The 16,243-nt window shown below is 43.9% G+C and overlaps 1 protein-coding gene across 11 annotated transcripts in view; it reads right to left on the reverse strand.

Annotated features, from left to right (window-relative positions):
• LOC144690556 (kazrin-like) overlaps positions 1-16,243 on the reverse strand; it is a 536,288-nt gene that overhangs the window by 195,687 nt on the left and 324,358 nt on the right. For 2 of the 11 annotated variants that reach the window (XM_078558164.1, XM_078558163.1), the window contains exon 1: positions 3,164-3,285. The exons of the other annotated variants lie outside the window; for them this stretch is intronic. In XM_078558164.1, coding sequence (XP_078414290.1) covers positions 3,164-3,185 — 22 coding nt within the window. In that variant the 5' untranslated portion in view covers positions 3,186-3,285. Of the gene's footprint in view, positions 1-3,163; positions 3,286-16,243 lie in introns of those variants that run through there. 11 annotated transcript variants of the gene reach the window in all.

Genomic DNA, 16,243 nt, shown 5'->3' on the forward strand with positions numbered 1-16,243 from the left:
CAATAAATGCTGGCCCAGCCAGCGAAGCCCACATCCCGTGAATGAATTAAAAAAAACATTTAGTCTCCATTTAAGCAAGGATATACTTGCATTAGCTATAATTACAGCGAAGGTTCAGTAGATTGGTCCAGGGAAGAGAGGATTGTCCTATAATAAAGGGCTGAGTAAATTGGGTCTACATTCGCATGAGTTTACAAGAATGAGAGATGATTTCATTGAAACATTCAAGATTATTAAAGAGGCTTAAAAGGGTAGACATTGAGACATTGTTTCCCCTGCCTAGAGAATCTAGAACAAGGGGGCAGTTTCAGGATAAGGGGTTGATTATTTAGGACAGAGATGGGGAGAAATTTCTTCACTCAAAAGATTGTGAACCTTTGGAATTGTCTACCCCGGAGGGTTGTAGATGCTCCATCAATTGTGGTGATATTTTCCCAGAGTAAAGTTGACACAGGGTGAAGGTTTCCCCTGTCCCTCGAGTTAAGTCAGTGTCAGCACTGTGCTCCAGGATTCAGCATTGCCTGTATCTGGCAGAGCTGAACACGGCACAGGTTCTAGCCAAAGCCTTTTGTTTTCCAAAGATCACATCCCCTTCTGGGAACGGCCCAACCCTCAGCCCTTTGGGACTGAGGCTGGGCAAAAGACCCCACGGGCCACCTACCGGTCCTACCTCACCCACTTAGTTGACCAGCGCAAAAAACTTATCAGAATTAATGGGCATTTATGGAAAATATAAATATTTTGCTGCTTTTTCCTTACTAAATGTAATAAATTTATGCATTTTTTTTTCAAATATCATAGGTAAATTATTTATTCACGTTGCTTGCGCTTATGACTAATGCTGCATCAGGAGCCAGTCTGGGTGTATGATGCTATGGGAGTGGGGGGGATGAGGGTTTTGGCCTGTTCTCTCACATGGCCTTGACTGTGGCATTGCGCACCAGCGACTTATGTTTTGGATCAGCCAGTGGACCACATGACAAACCATCGCAGACGACCAAAGGTCTGCGGACCACACCTTGAAAACCACTGCTTCAGAAGATCGTTATTGTGCCTATGAATAGCATAAGGGAGGGGATTCTGACTGCATGGGGTTGCTCTGAAAACTTGGAACCTTTCCTTCTTGTCAAAACAGTTGACCACCATGCTGGATGGTGCATTCCTCCAACTGAGCCACTTGGGATCAACTGAAAGATTTAGTGGAACAATGCATGCCCAGGGCAGGACCGAGCAATGGGAAAATGTTTAACAATCATTTTACCAATAACCTAAACCCAGCATATGGGTTTATTTTATGAATTAGTATTGTTAGAAACTTTTGCACAGCAGAAATCATATTAGGAACGCGGGCGGTGAACCTGCATGATGTTTCTCCTTCTCATAGACATGGTGTGGAGCATAACAAGAGCCACCCTAGACTCCTGATACACAACCCTATCATGTGAAACTCTGCACTGGAAGGGAAAAATTCATAAAATCTACTTGCACTGTCTATTCCTGTAAATAATCATGTGTAATATTTTGTGCTTAAAAAAATGAATTACCATGTACATAAAAGTGAGTAAGTGACGTGGTAAATTCCCAGATATTATCAACATAGAGGCAATAATCTGCCTTCCAGTTCCTTATGGTCCTGTGCTCTTATACACAAGAACTTTACAACAGAATGAAAGTGCCACAGCACAATGGCCAGACAGATTGAAACCACCATTTGTATAACCACACATTCAGCAACGGCACCAGAGCTCAAAGTACATCTGTTACATCAACTCAGCTCAACAAACATGTGAAACTTCCTCCAGCTCATATCAGGCTAACCCTTAAAGGGATGAGTTTGTATTGGACAACACAGCACTACCTCACCCCTTTAAGGGTTAAGCTGACAAACTGCAGGAAATTCTCACATGTTCACTAAACTGTATGTCAACATGTAGGATGCTTTCTACAAGTAGTAGACTCTCCATCTCTTCGACCCCCAGCCCTTTGCTGAGTTGTCTCTCATATACATTTAAAAACACACAAGATCAAAGCAGCTCCTTCCTTTCTATAAGCCTCCCCCAAATTAATAACATTGTCTTTTGACATTCTTGTATGTTCCAGGGGAAGTCCCACAATTGCTAGCCACACCAGCCAAACCAACACCCCCACCACTGTCCCAATACCTCACATGTAAGCTTAGACAGCATCAGAGGACTATTTAACCACAGATGGCATCACAGCCATGACCAATCCTGTTCACCAACTTCATCACACACTTTTCTCTTTGGCAAAGGTCACTGGATCGTGATCAGAATAATACCAGGGCTAGAAAGGTCAAAACACAAGGACAAGTTGCAAAGGCCAGGCTTGATTTCCCTTGAGTATAGAAGATGGAGGAAGAGGATCTAATTGAAGTGTTTAGGACGATTAAAAACACAGATAGGATCAATAGATATAAATTATTTCCTCTGGTGGGGGGAGTCCAGAACAAGGGGGCATAACCTTAAAATTAGAGCCAAGCTGTTTAGAGCTGACGTCAGGAAGCAATCCACACAGAGGGTGAATTACCCCCAGGTAAAGGGTAGTAAACCTGGGATTCTCCCACAAAAAGCTGCAGGGGGGAGCAAGATTATGAAAAAAAAACTTGCATTTATAGTGCCTTTACATCTGAATAAGCAAGGGCAGGGAAATGGAGTTAAGCTACGGGTCAGCTCTGAATGGGTGGAACAGGTTAAGGGGGCTGAATGGCCTTTTCCTAATACTCGGCAGAAGAACCAGGAACTCTGGCAGATTCCTCCCGACAACCCCAACCCAGAATTGTTCCAACCTTTATGGGGAAAGGCAGATGAGATGTAATTGGGGACTCAAGTTCACAGCCGGTGTAAAAGAAAACAAATGGATTTCCTGCAGTGACTGGCCGAGTGACGGCAGGAAAGGTGACAGGTTCAGTGCGAGGTAAAGCAAACTACCTGAGCCCAGCTGCCCAGAGTAAGAGAGGAGGCTGGAGGCACAGGCTGACACCCAGGAGCAGGCCCTGCACTCGGTTGCCATGCTCACCGCCTGGGCCGGTGGCTGGAACCTGCTCCTCTGACTAACACATACACACAAACGCAGCCTGCAAACGCTCTGCTTTCAAACACCCGAACCGAAAAATAATCCTCCAACACAAACAAGCTACACTTACAGTCTTCCCTGTCTGACTTCATGGTCAATGTGTGTTGTATTGAAGGTTTCCCTCTGCTGCTGCGGCTGCTGCTTCTCTCAATCTCACTCTGCTCCTCCCAGTTCAGGAGGAAACTGGTTGAACTTTACCTGTGCTGGCAGGAATTTGACTCCCCCACCCCCCCCCAGCAGGTTTTGCTCTCTATACTCCAGCATGTCGTCATGGGAGGCGGTGAAAAGTTTGGAGATTTTTTTTCTCTCAGCATTAACTCTTGGTCTAGTGTTACACAGAAGATCTGATGGCTCTGAACTGGCTACAGCTGGCACCTCGGGGGTGCCCCCCCCCCTCTTAATTCAGACATTTTTAGTGCTGGTAATTGGATCCCACAACCTGTCTCTTTGTCTCATGTTCCAGGCTGCTCTTCACCCAGGTGATGTTGATCTTTATTTCTCAAAAGGAGCTCTCACAAACACCAGTTCACTGATAACTGCAGCCACTTAGCATTCTCACCACAGTTACCGAGCACCATTTAAGCCCAGCCTCAGAGGGCGAAGATGCTTTTGCATTCAATCTGGATTTAATTATAGATTTGGGGTGCATGGTTAAACACAACTGAATAATTCTGGCAGCAGGCTCATGGTCCCAGGTTTTGTGGAACTGGCAGAATTAAACACTGGTAGGTAGAGTACTGGCACCAGTATCCGGGAATCTGGATTAAAGCAAGGCTAATATAAACAAAGGACTTACTTCTGTATAGCACCTTCCACAACCGTGATGTCCCAAACTGTTTTGTAGCCAATTGAGTATTTTTAAAATGTAATATCTGTTGTAATGTCAAAAATATGGCAACCAATTTGTGCATACCAAGGTCCCACAAATAGCAATAACCAGATAACCTGTTTTTCTAAGTGACATTGGTTGAGGGATTTTACGCAGTGAGTGGTTAAAATCTGGAATGTACCATCTGAGAGTGTGGTGGAGGCAGATTCAATCAAGGCCTTCAAAAGAGAATTGGATAAGAATCATAGAATCGTTTCAGCACAGGAGGAGACTATTCGGCCTGTCATGTCTGTGCTGGCTCTCTGATGGAACAATTCACCTAGTGTCACTCCCCTGCCTTTTCCCTGTAACCCTGTAATTTTTTTCTTTTCAGATCATAATCCAATTCCCTTTAGAAAGCCTCAGTTGACCCTGCTTCCACAACACAGTGCATTCCAGATCCTAACCATTCGCTGCGTGAAAAGGTTTTTCCTCATGTCGCCATTGCGTTTTTTGGCAATTACCTTAAATCTCTGCCCTCTGGTTCGCGATCCTTCCACCAATAGAAACAGTTTCTCCCTATTTATTCTGGCTAGATCCCTCATGTTTTGAATACCTCTAACAAATCTCTCAACCTTCTCTTCTGGAAGGAGCAACTTCTCCAATCTTTTGACATAACTGAAAACTTCCTCATCCCTGGAATCTCTCTAATGTCTTCATATGCTTTCTGAGGTGTGGTGTCCAGAAATGGATGCAATAGTCCAGTTGAGGTCAAAGAGAAAAGAATTGCAGGGCTACAGGGAAAAGGTAGGGAGTGGCACTAAGTGAATTGCACTTGTAGAGAGATGGCATGGACCACAATGGGCTGAATGGCCTCCTTTCCTGTATTCTATAGATGTTTTCCAGGATACTGGGGAGAATTCCCCTGCTCTTCTTTGAATAGTGCCACAGGATCTTTTACACTCACCTAAGAGAGCAGATGGGGCCTTGGTTTAACCTCTCATCTGAAAGATGGCTGAAATTTAGTTTCCAACGTGAAGACATGTTCTCACTCTGAGAGCTGCTCAGCTGAAAGTCTGAAGCAATTACTGCTCGCAGCTTCCCTTACAGTGCAACAATGCAATCAATCTGCAATGTTTCAAACATTTCCCAGTATTCGGGGAATTCCAACAGTATGTCAAGCTGGCCCAGGAGTTCATTAGACAGTAACAATATGAGGATGTGCAGAAGCTTTCTTCATGTATTTTCAGACTGAGTGGACTGGTCATTTCAAAATATACCCATAAAATTTCACGCTCAAAGAATGCTCAATTTGTTGAACATGAAGTCAGTTCAGTACTACTGCCAAATAATTATTCATAATGTCATGCCATTGACCTCCCATTGTTGCTGCTGACCACAGTCCACAGAGCTCAGGGTGAAGGGTCAAGTACCAATGCCAACAGTAAGGCAATGGGCAAGATATCAATGCCTCCATTTCTCTGAGCCTTCTGTTAATGTTGTGATAGGAAATAAAGGAACTCATTATTATATTTATTTAATGCCTCAGGGCCACCTAGATCACTTCACGGCTAAATTACCTTTGAAATGCAGTCACTGTCTATAGATACTCACGGTAGCCATTTTGAACATGGCAAGCTCCCACAGTCAGCAATGTGATGACTGACCAGTTAATCTGTTGGTTAAGAGATGAATGTTGGCCAGGAAACTGGAAGGATGCCCTGCTCTCCTACAAATAATGCCATGATTCTTCAGTGACAGGGCCTTAATTTTAAGGACAATGCTTCTGACAATGCAGCACTCCCTCAGCACAACACTGATGTGCTGCAGGGCTCAAAGCCACAATCTGCTGACTCATGAAAAAGTGCTGTCAACTGAACCAAACTGACACTGGATTATCCCTACTTTGGCAATGCTGTAGTTCATTTTGGAAGGTAGCAAACATAATCCAGATATTCAAGAAAGGAGGGAGAGAGAAAATAGAGAAACATACAACTGTTAGCCTGACATCAATAGTAGGGAAAATACTAGAATCTATTATTAGGGACATTATTGGGCAGAGAAAACCCAAGGTTATAAAAGAAAATTCCTGTTTAACAAAATTCTAAGCTGTTTAATTTTTTTGAAGCAACTAGTAGGATGGATATGGGGGAAACCAGTGGATACAGTGTCTTTGGATTTTCAAAAAGCAGTCAGTAAGATGCTGCACAAAATTAGGGCTAATGGGGAGGGGGTAATTCATGGACTGAGGATTGGTTAATGGACAGAAAACAGACTGTAGGAATAAAAGGGTGATTTTTGGGTTGGTAGGCTGTACTAGCACAGTACAAGAATCAGTGCTTGGGCCTCAGCTATTTACAATCTACATTCATGACTTAGATGAAGGGACTGAGTGGAATGTATCCAAGTTTGCTGACAATATAAAGCTAGATGGGAAAATAAGCTCTGAGGAGGACGTAAATTGGCTGAAAAAGGATTTGGCCAGGTTAAGTGAATAGGCGCATAATGAATGGTACATAATGTGGAAAAATATTAAATTATCCAATCTAGTTGGTAAAGCAGAAAAGAAAATATTTTTCAAATGGTGAGAGACTGGGAAATCTTAGTGTTCAGAGGGAGCTATGTGTCCTTGCACATGAATCACTGAAATTTAACATGCAGCTACAAAAAGCAATGAGGAAAGCAAATGGTACGTTAGCCTTTTTCAAAAAGAGATTGGAGCTTAAGACTAAAGAAGTCTTACTGCAATTGTAAAGGACTTTGGTGGGATCACACCTGGAGTGCTGTTGACAGTTTTAACCTCCTTAGCTAAGGAAGGATGCATGAGCCTTAGAAGTAATGCATCAAAGATTCATTGAGGTAAGGGGATTGTCCTATGAGGAGAGATTGATTGGACTAGGTTCATATTCCCTTCTGGATAGGGAATCAAGGACATGGGGATAGTGCAGGAAGGTGTGGCTAAGGTAGGAGATAAGCCATGATCTTAATGGTGGGGCAGGCTCGAAAGGCCTTCTGCCTGCTCCTATTTCTTAATGTAATTCATTTTCTCAGGCAGGCTGGTTTGCAAGTGGGCAAAAGGAAATCACGCCTTTGGAGTAAGGGGTGGGGTTCTCTTCTGAGATGAAGCTGAAGCACTTTGTTAGGGCAGTGTAGACAGGCTTTACTCTGCATCTAACCATTCTGTACCTGCCCTGGGAGTATCTAATGGCACAGTGTAGAGAGAGCATTACTCTGCATCTAGCTGGACTGTACTTGACCTAGGAATGTTTGATGGGACAGTGTAGGGAATGCTTTACTCTCCAAATGACTCTGGACTGCTTGCTGCTTACATTAGGGGCCAAATTTTTAAACAGCAGTGGAGGCGGGTCTGGAGATGCACAGGCCTGCAAATTCCCACCAACGGCTGGTGTGTTGGCATCTCTCTCCTACCTACATCAGTAGCTCCTGCCTCTGACAAAAGGACTGTTGATTGGTCATTGCTGGATGGCCTCCTATTGGCCTGCAGCCACAATGAGCGTGTACCCTGGTCACTAATTGGCCTGCTTGTCACGGGGTCAGGTCCTGGAAATGCACCCGATGTCAGGGTCCTGACCCCAGAACAAAATCAGTCTCAGACGTCTGAAATGGAAAGTGTTTCCAAAAGTGGAAAATGCTTTGAAAGACAGTGTTCCATTCCTCCAGTAGCTGAAGGAGCTATAAAAAAGAGAAAAATCTTTGTTCAGCCCTGAGGGGGCAGGCAAATGACCTCAAGATAACCAAGAATGAATGAGAGCTCCACTGACTCCACCAGCTGCTGCTGTTTGAAATAATCCAACAGGCACAGTGGTAAATACCCAATGTAAAAGCAAATGGGGGCAGAACCCGCAGTGTAAGCATCGGCGTTTCTGCATACACCAACACCCTGCAGGCTTACAGTATGAAGGGGAAACACAGTTCCACAACAAAGTTAAGTTCTCGAGATTCCTGAAGGAAGCAGTTTACAGAGAGGAGGCAGTGCCAGGTATTGCACAGTTTCAGGAGGAAGTTGCACAGCTGAAGTTATGTGATGTGTCTTGCTGTCAGTGTGGAGCAACAGTTACTGTGTACCAATCAGAAGCAAAACCACAACAGGAGAGAGAGAGAGAGAGAGAGAGCGATAACCCTTTAAATGCTGGTTTGACTTTACAGAGTTTAGTTTTATTATTTTAAAATGCAGTCAATGTCCCCTGCCCCCCAACTTCCTCCCTCACCTCACTTCAACAGCGCCTTCCAAACCTGTGACCTCTACCATCTATAAGAACAAAGGCAGCAGACTCAATGGGAACACCACCACCTGCAAATTGCCCTCCAAGTCACACAGCATCCTGACTTGGAACTATATCGCAGTTCATTCACTGTCGCTGGGTCAAAATCCTGGAACTCCCTTCCCGGCAGCACTGTGGGTGTACCCGCACCAGATGGGCTGCAGCAGTTCAAAAAGGCAGCTCACCACCACCTTCTCGAGGGCAATTAGGGATGGACAACAAATGTTGGCTTTGCTAGCGATGCCAACATCCCATGAAAGAATAAAAGACATTTGTTGACACATTCCAGACAGTACTGTAATGAAGTGACATCAACTCCCTCCTCCCCCAACCAAGATTAATTTAAGGTACAATGGGGAGATTTCCGTGTCTTACACTGTTCAGAAATACCAAGAAGTAAAATGGAAACTGTTTTTCCTCATCCTATTTTAAAATGGAAACCAAGATACAAATTGTCCACTGATGCTGATGTGGAATTGTGGAAACAGGTTGTGAGACTGGACATAAGAACATAAGAACTAAGAGTAGGAGTAGGCAATTCAGCCCCTCAAGCCTGCCCCGTCATTCAATACGATCATGGCTGATCTCATTTTGGCCTCAACTCCAATTTCCTGTCCTCTCCCAATAACCTTTCAACCCGTTACTAATTAAACATCTGTCTATCTCCTCCTTAAATTTATTCAGCGTCCCGGCATCCACTGCACTCTGAGGTAGCGAATTCCACAGATTCACAACCCTTTGCAAAAAGTAATTCTTCCTCATCTCTTATTTAAATCTACCACCCCTTAGACTAAAACTATGGCCTCTCATTCTAGAATGCCCCACAAGGGGAAACACAATGATCATGATCTGCAATCTCCCCAATATTTGCATTATTGATCAAAAATTGAAAGGTCTGGTTATGCAGCCTCTTGGGCTGGTTTAAGGCTGGGAAGTATTGCCATGATTCTGGTTGGAGATCTGAACTCAATGGCTGTATTATCCACATACACCACTAAATCATGCAAATCTACAAAAAGCTGTCTCATCCTAATGTCTAAGGTAATACAGTCCAGGAATGCTATTTTAATCCCTTCACAGACTTATTTTATTGTGATCGCCAGTGTACTGAGTAAAAGTGTAATTGCCAATTCTTGGTGTGCTATTCCGAATATGGTATATCACTGGATTCAGATACTAAGACTCATTTGCTCATAGAAGCTGCCCTTTTGCCATAAACATAAGACAGACATGTTATATCCTCAGTTATAAAGACAGACTGGAGAAGTTAGAACTGTTTTCACTGGAGAAGAGAAGTCCAAGAGGAGATCTGATAGAGGTATTCAAAATCATGAGGGGTCTGGACACAGTAGATAGAGAGAAACCGTTCCCACTTGGGAAAGGATCGAGAACACGAGGGAACAGATTTAAAGTAATTTATGACATGAGAAAAAACTTTTTCACACAGCGATTGGTTAAGGTCTGAATGCCCTGCCTGAGAGTGTGATCAAGGCATTCAAAAGGGAATTAGACTTATTTAAAAGGGAACAATGTGTAGGATTACAGGGAGAAGGCAGGAGAATTGTTTATCTGGAGTGCCAGTGTAGACACAATGGGCTGAATGGCCTTCTGCGCTGTAAAGATTCTGTGAAACTTCTTTGTTGGCTGAGAGATGAGTGATTAGAAAGGTGTTAAGTCTGTTCCTGCATTATGAGTCCGGGGTTCCTCATCTGGATTGTGTGTGTAAAGATATGTATCATGTTCAAATCCATCCATGGCCTTGCCCCCTCCCAATCTCTGTAACATCCTCCAGCCCTACAGCCCCTCTGAGATCTCTGTATTCCTCTTATTCTGATCTCTTGAGCATCCCTTTCCTTTGCCCTACCGTTGATGGCAGTTCTTTTAGCTGTCTAGGCAATAAAATCTGCAATTCACCAAGACTCCTTCAACAGCATCTTCCAAACCCACAGCCTCTATCACCAAGATGGACAAGGGCAGCAGATACATGGGAACACCACCACTTGCAAGTTCCCTCCAAGTCACACACCATCCTCACTTGGAAATATATCGCCGTTCCTTTACTGTCACTGGGTCAAAATCCTGGAACTCCCTTCCTAACAGCACTGTGGGTGTACCGACGCCACAGGGACTGCAGCGGTTCAAGGCAGCTCACCACCACCTTCTCAAGGACAACTAGGGATGGGTAATAAATCCTGTTGTAGCCAGTGACGCCCACATACCATAAACACATAAAAAAAAGTTCCTTCCTTAAACTTCTCCTCTCCTTCTTTAAGATGCTCATTGAATTTTACCTCTTTGACCAGGATTTTCTGGTCCTGCCTGCGACGGGCATCATCGTGCATGGGACGGGAAAATTTGGAGAGCGACCAGAAGTCAGTTGACTTTTGACCACTCTCCAAATTTTCCCCTCCCGCCTGCGATGACCCCCGCTGCTGGCAGGACTGGAAAATCCCACCCTTAATGTCTCCTTCAACTTGGTGTTAATTTTCTTTTGTCCGATTATGCTTCTGTGAAACATTTTAGGACATTTTGCTACACTAAAAGGTGCTCTATACACGTAAGTTATTGTTGATATCTTGATGGGAAAGGGAGAGAGAGGGATGCACACACACCTGGCCCCTCAGGTTAGTAAAGTTTCAGACTCAGCAATGGTGCTTGATACTTAGGGTTTCCCACCATAGTCTTCCACTAGGGAACTTCCATAGGAGGTGTCCGATTTGATTTGATCCCAAAAGTCTGGATGGGGCGCAGAAGAGATTCACCAGGATGTTGCCTGGGATGAAACATTTAAGTTATGAAGAGAGGTTGGATAGACTTGGGTTGTTTTTGTTGGAGCAGGGAAGACTGAGGGGCAACCTGATCAAGGTGTACAAGGATTATGAGGGGCATGGACAGGGTGGATAGGGAGCTGTTCCCCTTAGTTGAAGGGTCAGTCATGAGGGGATACAAGTTCAAGGTGAGGGGCAGGAGGTTTAGGGGGGATGTGAAGAAAAACTTTTTTACCCAGAGGGTGGTGATGATCTAGAATGCGCTGCCTGGGAGGGTGGTGGAGGCAGGTTGCCTCACATCCTTTAAGAAGTACCTGGATAAGCTCTTGGCATGTCATAATATTCAAGGCTATGGGCCAAGTGCTGGTAAATGGGATTAGGTAGGTAAGTCAGGTGTTTCTCATGTGTCGGTGCAGACTTGATGGGCCAAAGGGCCTCTTCTGCACTCTGTGATTCTGTATGCAGTCAACACTAAGTGTCTCGGCTGACAGAAAATCAATAGCCATTTGAACAATACTAAAGGGAGTCTGTTCATCCCCTTGCCCATGGAACCCTACCACAGTATGAGCCAACACCCCTCAGAAGAGAGAAAGGAACAAAATTCAGAGGAACTGAAAATAAGGCTGTTGGGAGACTCATATTTAGTGAAGTCACAGATAGTTTGGATGAATGGAGACCGTGATGAAGGCAGTCTCCTCCTCCTGTAATTTACTTTACTCTGGAAGCTTGGGACAAGAGTAGCTCTTTAAATATTCCAGACAGCTTGGAACTGGTTTGTCTGATCTGAACAGTTAATGAGTTTATGCAATTCCCTTAATGAGTCACAAAAGGACAGAGAAAAATATAAAAATACTAAAATCTTGGATTGGAATACGGAACTCCTGGCAGTGCCAGGTGGAGAAGGAGAGAAGGGAATGAAAAAAATGAGAGACTGGCATTCATAAAACACTTTATCTTGTCTCTCAGGAATGCCTCAAAGCAATTCACATATAATACACTACTTTGAACTGAGTAACAACTTTGGGGTAGGTTTTGACCTTGTGCAATAGCGTAAAACAGGTGATTTCAATGGAAATAAAAATGAGAGATTTAAAATGGGTCCCTGACTCACCTGTCCATTTTACACAATCATACAAAGTGAAGATTTATCCCATTAGGCAGGAAATTCTGGCAACCATTCTACACACAGTAAGATTCCACAAGCGAGGAGACAAGTGGCCAACTAATCTGTTTTTGGCTGAGGGAGAAATGCTGACCAGTACAACAGGAGAACTCCCTGCCCATGGGACCTTTTACCTGAGGCAGTATACAAGGAGCTTTACTAAGCCATGTTGCAGCTGGCTAGAGAACAGTCGATGCTGCCACTGGATACAAGTACAAACAATGGATTCCTGGCACAGACATTGCTCTATGTCTTTGCTACAGAAAAAAAGCCCCCGTGTGGCTGGGGTGCAAGAGAGCTTGTTGAAATTGAGGCTGAGGCTCCGAGAGAACAAAACTGATGTTCCATGGATAAGATAAAGAGTTGATGAGAGACCAATCATTCATTTGAAACCATTAAAGAAAATTAAATTACCATCCGTCATTCCTCAGTCTTGTGCAATGAATTTCAGCCTCAGGTGACATTACATTTGTCTTCCTAATGAAATTTGTGAAATGCTGGCTGATACACAGGGCTGAGAGCCAGATTTACCTACAAAGTCTGAAAGAGTGCTTTGCCTAAGTACTACATGTCTAGGAAGCTCAGTATTCAGGCAATTCCCTTACTCGAACCACTGTATTCCCGCAGGCTTTTGGAATGTTCTCTTATTTTGATCAGATTGTTTATGATGTAACAACAGTAAAACAGTGCAGCCAGCGGCTCAGTGAATAAAGACACCAGCCACTCTGGTTATAATTGCATAGTGCAGGAGCCCAACTCTCTCAGCCTAGGCTGTTAGCCAAGGTAATGCTGGGCCAGGCAAGGGTGAAAGTCAAAGAATAAAATACTGTGGATGCTGGAAATCGGAAACGCTGGAAAACACCCAGGAGGTCATGCAGCATCCATGCAGAGAGGAACAGGGAGTGTTTCAGATCAATAGCCTGTAATGGCAACTGGAAGGACAGTGTGTGTGGTGGGTGAGGGGCAGGCAGCAAGGGGCTCGGCAATGCAGCCTACTGCTATTCACCAGATGAAGAAGGGGTGCTTGAGCAAAATAGTAATTAGGGCAGCAGGGCAAAGGTGGGGATTAAGGTGAGCAAAAGGAGAGTGGGTGCACGATGGAATCTAAATTAACTTGATCTTGTGTTAATAAAACACCGGGGAGATGCATATACACAGAGGAGTTTGTTATTGTTCCTGCATTAGAACACTCTGTCACTATCATTGCAAGAACATGCAGTCCTGACCCATCTCCCTTTTGTCTTACAGAGTTGGCTGATTGCAATGTCTGGCGGAGGCACCAACATCCTCCAAGGAGGCCCTTACTGGTTACCCCCAGGAGGGTGGGAAGGTCACCAGCAGCAAAACTATATGGGAGTTCCCTGCCAATGGTCCTCAGATTGGCTCCCACATCTTCAGGTTGGTTGGGATTCCACTGCTGCTTGTCCAGACCTTCCCTCTCCCTAACCTGCATTCTCCCAAACAAGGTTTCGAACCATTGAAACAGTAAGCTTGCCTCTGAGTCAGAGGTTGTATGTCCAGCCTCTTTTTTTGGGGGTTAATTTTGACATTGTGTAAAATAGGTGTTGGTGAATCAGAAGTAGTTTTAGATTGCTCCTGATTTTCATTACTGATTGCAGTGAGAATGACTTGAGAGCAGATCTAGGGCAATTAATCATGGGCATGTTTACTACCAGCCAGTAGTAGCTGTACTTAGTAATCTGGTGTTCTGTGGCATAAAGTTACACTCACTCATGAGGGGAGTTGGTGGCGGCGTAGTGGTATTGTCAGAGACCCGGGGTTTGATGGCAGATGGTGGAATTTGAATCCAATATAAAACCTGGGATTTAAAAAGTCTAATGTCATTGTTATAAAAACCCATCTGGTTCACTAATGCCCTTTAGGGAAGTAAATCTGCCGTCCCTTATCTGGTCTGGCCTACATGTGGCTGACTCTTAAATGTCCTCTGAAATGGCCTAGCGAATCACTCAGCTCACAAGGGCAATTAGGGATGGGGCAATAAATGTTGGCCTAGCCAGCCACACCCCCACCCCATGTACTGAATTTAAAAAAACCTCACCCCCTTCCCCCAACATAAAAGAAACCCTGGGGGTAATCTTGACACTGAAATAGTGTAAAATGAATGATAGTGAATAGGCAGCTCAATTTACATCTACTCCAATTTTTATTTCCATTACCGGAAGCTCCATTCTTAACCGGGACCATTGGCCTATTCTGCTGAGTATTAAAGATCCCACTGCACTATTTAATGGAATTCTCCTGTTCTCCTGGCCAACACTCCTCCCTCAAACAGTCTTACTGAATAACTGATTAAAATGGTTTCTCATCTCCTTGCTGTGAAACTGATTTTCACAAAATGGCTGCTGCTTCACCTACATAACAGTCAAAATGCCCTTCAAAGTATTTTATTTTATGTGAAGCATTATGGCAGCCTTCCTGAGGGATGCAATAAGATGCTCTCGTCATGAATGTACTTCGGCATGTGCAGTTTGTCTGCTGTTTTTGAACCCACTACTGTGGCAGGTTGAGAGACTTGACTTAATGACTGACCCATTTCCACTGGAATATGAATGCTGCAGAAAATAACCACTCAGATTATAATGGTGGCGTGTGGGAGACTCAGAAGGAGCTGTAAGTTGATGCTAATAGCACTGTTGACCAAGTGGGATCTATGTGTCAGGAGTCAGTGTGAAAGTACCTTCAAACATAAAGAGGACCTCAGATACTCAACTAAAATATCCAGCTGAATTGCAGAACAGCCTCGAGGTGCTGGATGGCCTCCTCCTGTCACAATGAAACCAAGACCTGGAATTTCTGAAGGCTTTAACAGTTTTGCTACAAATATACCATTTCAGAAGCAATATGCCAGTTCCCTGCAGATCATTAAGTGCATGCTTTGCTCTGAGGTAGGAGTAGCCCATTAAGGAGCTGCTTTTGCATGTGAGGTAATTTATGACAACATAAAGTAGGCATGAGATAATAACACACCTATTTTACATAATCCACAGGAGGACAAAGTATACTCTTATGAGTCATCATTTTGTGGGAGGTCTGGGCGTCACCTGGTTTAGTTGCAATCGTGATGCTTACTATACGTTGCCTGTTGGCTCATATTCAAAGTAAAAATGTTTAGCCAAATGTATCCAAGAGGGAAGCTAAAAGAAAAAGCTTTTAATTATTAAAATGTATCATCTCCATTCCAGCTGATCTCTGCACTCAACGGTAAACTCATCAAAATCATCCTTTCCCAGGATATCAATTCCATGGAACTCCTTCCCCTTCCCCCACAATCTTTCCTTTCTGCTACAACCTGCAGGCTTTCAAAACCAAAGGCTGTCGTCAGCTAACCACTGCTTCTCGATTTATCCTGATTTTTCAATTCCTTTCAACCTTGGTGGTGTCCTGTGCTTACAGGCTTTTCCTGTTCCCATGGAAATCTCAACTGGCCCCTTAAAGGCTGTAGTTCAGGGGTTAGACAGACTCGGAGTCAAGCTCAGGATTTGCAGCAGGAACATGGGAGAAGGAGCTTTTATCCTGTAAGTTCCTCATCCTCAATTCTGGGGAAGATGGTGGCATAGTGGTAATGTCACTGGACTAGTAATCCAGAGACCCAGGCTGATGCCCTTGGGACAAGAGTTCAAATGCTGGTGGAATTTAAATTCAATTAATAAAATCTGGAATAAAGCAAAATACTGCGGATGCTGGAAATCTGAAACAAAAACAAAAATTGCTGGAAAAACTCAGCAGGTCTGACAGCATCTGCAGAGAGAAAGACAGGGTTAACGTTTCGAGTCCGTATCACTCTGAAGAATTTGTCCGTAATCCATCCCCCAGCCCACCGCAATTCATCTCCCAGTCTGAAAAACATCCAACCATCCATCATCAAATTTTGCTACCTGTCAAAGAGCCATTTTGTTTCCATACTGCCATTTTCTCCCTAATTCCATGGACTTTCATCTTAATAAGCATCATGTGCGGCACTTAGTCAATGTCTTCTGAAAGTCTATCTGTCCTAATCAACAAAAATCAATCAAGTTAGTGATGTACCTTTCAAATGAAACTTTATTTTATCCTTGATAATGGCTTCTAGAGTCTGTATGACTCTGAAGAACATTTGAATAAAATCTGG

The sequence above is a fragment of the Cetorhinus maximus genome, chromosome 15, assembly GCF_964194155.1.
Source record: "Cetorhinus maximus chromosome 15, sCetMax3.hap1.1, whole genome shotgun sequence".
In the NCBI taxonomy this organism is placed as follows: domain Eukaryota; kingdom Metazoa; phylum Chordata; class Chondrichthyes; order Lamniformes; family Cetorhinidae; genus Cetorhinus; species Cetorhinus maximus.